At 68.5% G+C, this 5,963-nt stretch overlaps 1 protein-coding gene across 1 annotated transcript; it reads left to right on the top strand.

The window, feature by feature from the left end:
• The first annotated feature begins 236 nt into the window (after positions 1 to 236).
• Positions 237 to 5,717, top strand: DLL3 (delta like canonical Notch ligand 3). Its single transcript, XM_017342191.3, has 9 exons — positions 237 to 351; positions 490 to 771; positions 1,512 to 1,569; positions 2,450 to 2,692; positions 3,394 to 3,614; positions 4,089 to 4,311; positions 4,425 to 5,007; positions 5,237 to 5,321; positions 5,546 to 5,717. Exons 1-9 carry the CDS (start codon positions 283 to 285, stop codon positions 5,549 to 5,551), a joined length of 1,770 nt encoding a protein of 589 aa, XP_017197680.2. The 5' UTR covers positions 237 to 282; the 3' UTR covers positions 5,552 to 5,717.
• The last annotated feature ends 246 nt before the right edge of the window (positions 5,718 to 5,963 follow it).

Below are 5,963 nucleotides of genomic sequence, written 5' to 3'. Positions count from 1 at the left end.
GATGGTGCTGACCACACACGGTTACAGGTGCACTCGGAGCGTCCGTGCGCCCACTCCACACACGCATTCACGGAACCTTAGAACAGTACATGGCCCCGCAGCCACCCCAGCCGCACGCAGAGGCGCTCCCACAACCACACCACGGCCCTGTGCAGGCTGCTCCTGCACGCGCCCCTTCCCCGCGACCCCCCTCCCCTCGGCGCTGCCTGAAGGGGCGGGGCTGTCCCCTCATATAAGGCTGCGGAGCCAGCAGCTGCCACCGCTCTGAGACCCCCAAAGGCCATGGCGTCTCTGAGGATGCCCCTGCTCGTGGCCCAGACGGTGATCCTGGCGCTCTTTTGCCTTCCCCAGGTCAGATCCGCGTGGGAGACTGCGTGGGAAGGGATCCATGGGGGCGGGGGGCCGCCCAGAGGTCCTGGGGAGGGGCGCGCGGCGGACACACAGCCTGGGTTCCGGACGCCCCCTGAGCCGTGCCCCTTTCGGCCCCAGGCTCGGCCGGCCGGCGTCTTCGAGCTGCAGATCCACTCCTTCGGGCCGGGCCCAGGCCCGGGGGCCCCGCGGTCCCCGTGCAGCGCCCGGGGGCCCTGCCGCCTCTTCTTCAGAGTCTGCCTGAAGCCCGGCGTCTCCGACGAGGCCGCCGAGTCCCCGTGTGCCCTTGGCGCGGCGCTGAGCGCGCGCGGCCCCATCTACACCGAGCAGCCCGGAGTGCCCGCGCCCGCCTTGGCGCTGCCCGACGGTCTCCTGCGCGTGCCCTTCCGAGACGCCTGGCCGGTGAGCCCCTGCCCTGGAGTGCTTCCGGTTCTGGGGGCTTAACCCTGCTGCCCAAGCCTAGACCCTCCCCCACTACTCCCCCTACCAGGATCCTGACCTGCCCCCTGCCGGGGAGGGGTGACAAATTCCCAGACCGGTAGTTCTGCCATTTGGAACTCTGCTTCCCACATCCTAAACCCTCCCCACTGGGGACCCCAGGTGGTCTGACCTCAACTTGCCCTCTGGGAACTGGAGACGTCTGAGCCCCAGCCCTGCACGCTGAGTCCCCAAACTCCCAACATTCCAACCGCCCCTTGGGACACCTTAAACTCACGGAACCGGCCTCTGCTCCCTGGGGAGCCAGCCCTGAGCACTGGCTCCCTCTTCATTATCCCCCAGTTCCCTTGCATCTAGGGACCCTCCCCCATCCCCTCTCGGGATCCCAGCCCCCCAACCTTTTCTGCCCTCGATCTGTTACTCTCACTTTTAGAACCCCATCTCCCCTCTCACACAGTACCTGTGTCTGCATTCCTGACCCTGCACAACTGATTTTCCCTTTTCCAGCCTGTAACGTGGGATAATCCCAAGTGCTTAGCACATAGTAGATGCTTGGTAAATAAAACCTAGCCTGGTGCCCCCTCTCCGCCTGCTGTCTGGGAATCAGCCCTTGCTGGCCCAGCACTGCTCACCCCCGGAATCCGCCCTGGCTGAGCGCTCGTCCCGACCTCTGTCTTCCCCTCCCGCTTCCTCCATCCGCCCAGGGCACCTTCTCCCTCGTCATTGAGACCTGGAGACAGCAGTTAGGGGAGCAGATGGGAGGTGAGTGTTTTTGCCTTGGGACTGTGGGTCAGATGCAGGGCTCCAGGGAGTGGGGGTCCAGCATAGGGCTGGGTGGGGAGTGTTCATGGGAAGTCTTCCCTGCTCCTGGAGTGTGGTGCTGGCAATGGTATTGGAGTCCATGGCCATGGTCCCAGGCAAACGGGGTCGGGGAGGGGGGAGGTCTCTTATCACAGCACGGGAGCCGCCCCAGAGGCTCTGTTCATGGGATTCTGAGAATCCAGGGTGCACGGAGAGTCACCTGCAGCGTGAACTCGGTCCCCTTGTCCATGGAGAGGTCGCAGGGACCCTATGGGCATGGCAGCTCCACCAGGGGCAGTGCTGGGCAAGGCTTCAGGGCCGGATTGTGGCGTGTGTGTGTGGGGGGGATTTGTCCACAGCAGAGGCGCTGTCCTCGCTTTACAGAAAGTGCCTTGCAGGGAGCTCGCCCAGGAACCCAGGGTCTCAAACACTGTGCGTAAAGGACGGTCTAGTGATTGGGGTCTGTCCGCACTTTGGAATAGTAGGGTCCCGCGCTACAGTTAGGGGTGTGATGACCTCACATCGGGAGACGCTTGTCCGTGTGTGGGTATCAGGTGCGTCACACGCGGTGCTCACCACGCTAATACACGGAGGTTCTGGGCGAAGCGTGAGCGCATTCGTTTCTGAGAAAGGGATGCGACCATCCTGCCCGCCCCGGGCCCTAACTCGGAGGGCGCAGCCTTGCAGAGGAGGGGGCTGCCAGGCCCTCCGCGGCTCCCAGCGGGTCCCGTCGCTGGGAGCCGCGGGAGCGAGCGAGCCGGCGCTCTCCATGTCCATCCCGGGACTTGAGTCCCGCGCGGTCCGGCCCGGCCCACCCAGCGCCCTCCCCTTCTCCCCGCAGGGCCCTCCTGGAGTCTGCTGGCGCGTGTGGCTGGCCGGCGGCGCCTGGCAGCCGGGGGCCCGTGGGCCCGGGACGTGCAGCGCGCAGGCGCCTGGGAGCTGCGCTTCTCCTACCGCGCGCGCTGCGAGCCGCCGGCCGTCGGGGCCGCGTGCGCGCGCCTCTGCCGCTCGCGCAGCGCCCCCTCGCGGTGTGGCCCGGGACTGCGCCCCTGCGCGCCGGCTCAGGACGAGTGCGAGGCGCCGCGTGAGTCCCGCGTTCCGCGGTCCCGCACCTGGGCCCCCGCCCCTCCGTAACGCCACTTGGTGTCCCTTCCATCGTCCCCTCCCCCCAGTCCACTCCCCAGAGCAGGGAACCAGGGACCCCAGGCCCCACCTTAAGACCCTCCTTGCTCCTCAGCCTCCCCCCCACCTCTGGCCACCACTTTCCGGGAAACTGAGGCGCCTGGACTTCTCCCAGCCCCACCTGGGGACTCCAGCCCCTGGCTCTTTTCCAGCACTTTTGTTGCCCCAATAGGAACCCCACACCCATTTCCCAGGCTGGTAGCCTCAGCTCCTCTCCTGACACATAGCTGGGTCCCTACCCCAAGAACAGGGTCTGGAAGCTGCAATCCCTGATCCGCCTTCCTCCCAGCCCGGCGCCTCCCTCCTCCTCTTCCTCCTCCTCCCTCCCCCCTCCCAGAGGCTGGAGGCCGGACACCCGGGGTTTCCCAGGATCCCCGGCCTCCACCCTGGGTCCTCTTCCGAGAGCACAGACTCAAGCCCCATGGCCCGGGTTCGAATCCTCTTTCAGCTGGGCAGTCGGTCCCCTCGCCAGCCAGGGCTGGGGGTTGTGTCTCCCAGGATGAAGCCGGGGGTGGGGGTGGGGGGGCGCGTGGAAGGCACTCGAGCCTCCCTGCTTCCCACCCGCCTGACCCGGCCGTGCCATTCCTCCTCCGCCCCCCACAGCCGCGTGTCGAGCAGGCTGCAGCCCCGAGCACGGCTTCTGCGAGCAGCCCGACGAGTGCCGCTGCCTGGAGGGCTGGACCGGGCCCCTCTGTACCGTCCCTGTCTCCACCAGCAGCTGCCTCAGCCCCAGGGGCCCGCCCTCTGCCGCCGCCGCCGGATGCCCCGCGCCTGGGCCCGGGCCCTGCGACGGGAACCCGTGCGCCAACGGGGGCAGCTGCAGCGTCAGTATCCCCTCCCCGCCGCGTGCTGAGTGCTCCCCCCCCGGGGGCGCTCCCTGAGGTGGGGGGAGCCCCGTGGGGAGCGCAGAATCGGCGGGTGGATGACGTCACGGGAGGTTTTGGGGAGATGGGCCCAGGATTGGCCAGGGTGTGGAAGTGGGAGTGAGCCCAGTGGGGGCCACTTGGGAGCCTGTCCCCCGGGCGGGGGCACGCTCAGGACTCAAGTTGGGGGGGGGGTCTGGGAAGGGGAGATCAAGAGAGGGCTTCCTGGAGGAGGTGGGCTTCGAGCTGAGACCCCCGCGCAGGGCTGTCCAGGGGAAGCAGCCGCCGTGGGCAGGCAGGGAACACGGAGCGTGGCGAGGGCGGTCCAGGAAGGGCCTTCCGCACGAGGCCCTCGGCCGCTGGGACTTGGGGCCGACAAGGAGCAGTGCCGGGTGTGTGTGGGGTTCCTCATGCAGGCCCTCTGCCCCTGCGCAGGAGACGCCTGGGGCCTTCGAATGCGCCTGTCCCCGCGGGTTCTACGGGCTGCGGTGCGAGGTGAGCGGGGTGACGTGTGCCGACGGGCCCTGCTTCAACGGGGGCCTGTGTGTTGGGGGCGCAGACCCCGACTCTGCCTACATCTGCCACTGCCCCCCCGGGTTCCAAGGCTCCAACTGTGAGAAGAGGGTGGATCGGTGCAGCCTGCAGCCCTGCCGCAACGGTGAGAGGCGGGGAGGTGGGGGCAGGAGCCCGGGGGTCGTCCGGGAGGGGCTTCCTGGAGGAGGGGCCCTCCCGACTCCCCGGCCGCGCCCCTTGACGGTCCCTTCCCCGCAGGCGGCCTCTGCCTGGACCTGGGCCACGCCCTGCGCTGCCGCTGCCGCCCCGGCTTCGCGGGCCCGCGCTGTGAGCACGACCTGGACGACTGCGCCCGCCGCGCCTGCGCCAATGGCGGCACGTGCGTGGAGGGCGGCGGCGCGCGCCGCTGCTCCTGCGCGCTGGGCTTCGGCGGCCGCGACTGCCGCGAGCGCGCCGACCCGTGCGCCACGCGCCCCTGCGCCCACGGCGGCCGCTGCTACGCCCATTTCTCGGGCCTCGTCTGCGCCTGCGCGCCCGGCTACATGGGCGCGCGCTGCGAGTTCCCGGTTCACGCCGACGGCGCGGACGGAGGCGCGGGCGCGCTGCCCGCGGCCCCGAGGCAGGGCGACGCGCAGCGCTTCCTTTGGCCGCCGGCTCTGGGGCTGCTGGTGGCCGCGGGCTTGGCCGGTGCGGCCCTCCTGCTGCTCCACGTGCGCCGCCGTGGGCTTCGCCGGGATGCCGGGTCTCGTCTGCTGGCTGCGACCCCGGAGCCGCCGGTCCACGCGCTCCCGGACGCCCTCAACAACTTGAGGACGCAGGAGGGCCCCGGGGACGGCCTGAGGTGAGGGGCTGGGCCGCAGACGCGCGCTTTGTCGCCATTGGCTGCTTGCAGCAACGTCCGTGGTGCGATTGGTCCGCTTCTTGGTGCCTCTTCCTGATTGGCCATCTGGGCCCCGGGCGCTACAGCCGCTTTCTGATTGGGTCATCGCACGGCTCGTCTCGGGCCGTGGGTGGGAAAGCGGATGGTCCGAGAACTTCGGGGCACTGGCGCTTCCGTTCGTTCCTTTCAGCTCCTCAGCGGACTGGGATGGCCCCGAAGATGGAGACTCCCGGGGGATCTACGTCATTTCTGCGCCCGCCCTGTGTGCTCGGGAGGTAGCCGCGCCCCCTCCCCTCCTCGGGCGGGGCTGGCTGGGGTCGCTGTGCGGTTCTCTCCGGGGCCGAGGAGGCGGGCTCCCACCCTTCAGGGCCGACGGCATTCATTCGGGGCTGCTTGCGCGCCGTGGGGCGGCAGGAGGCCTCCGTGGGAGCCTGTGCGGGAGCTGCGCCTCGGGACGACCCTCGCCGCCCCCGCTAACGCGCCCCCTTCTCCTTTCCAGGCCTGACGCCCCTCCCCTGCTCAGAGCCTGCGGGCCGAGCCTGGACCCCCGCAGGCCGCAGGGAGGGAGTGGATCTTCCCTGCGAGCTGTACATAGTGGTTATTTATATCCTGTTTTTTATCCACCCCCCCACCTCTCCAGAGACATCTATAAAAGTTCTTATTTTGCTCAGTTTTGACGCATCAGGCATTTGGTGTCGGGGCCAATGGGAAGAGAGATTTGTGTCTCCCGAGGAGAATAATAGGACTATGTTGCCGGGGTCAGACATTCAACTCAAACCGGTTTAAATAACAGGGGACTTGCTGGCGCCCCTCCTGCAGCAGGCTCCGTGGTCCACACGCTCACAGCGAGCCGCGTGCTGGGCTCTTGAGACGATGCTCAGGCTTCATTGGCTCAGCTGATGTCGGGGGCAGCAGGT

Source organism: Oryctolagus cuniculus, chromosome 18 (genome assembly GCF_964237555.1).
Source record: "Oryctolagus cuniculus chromosome 18, mOryCun1.1, whole genome shotgun sequence".
Classification (NCBI taxonomy): domain Eukaryota; kingdom Metazoa; phylum Chordata; class Mammalia; order Lagomorpha; family Leporidae; genus Oryctolagus; species Oryctolagus cuniculus.
The sequence above is the reverse complement of the archived record's forward strand: the minus strand, read 5'-3'. Positions and strand labels throughout refer to the sequence as shown.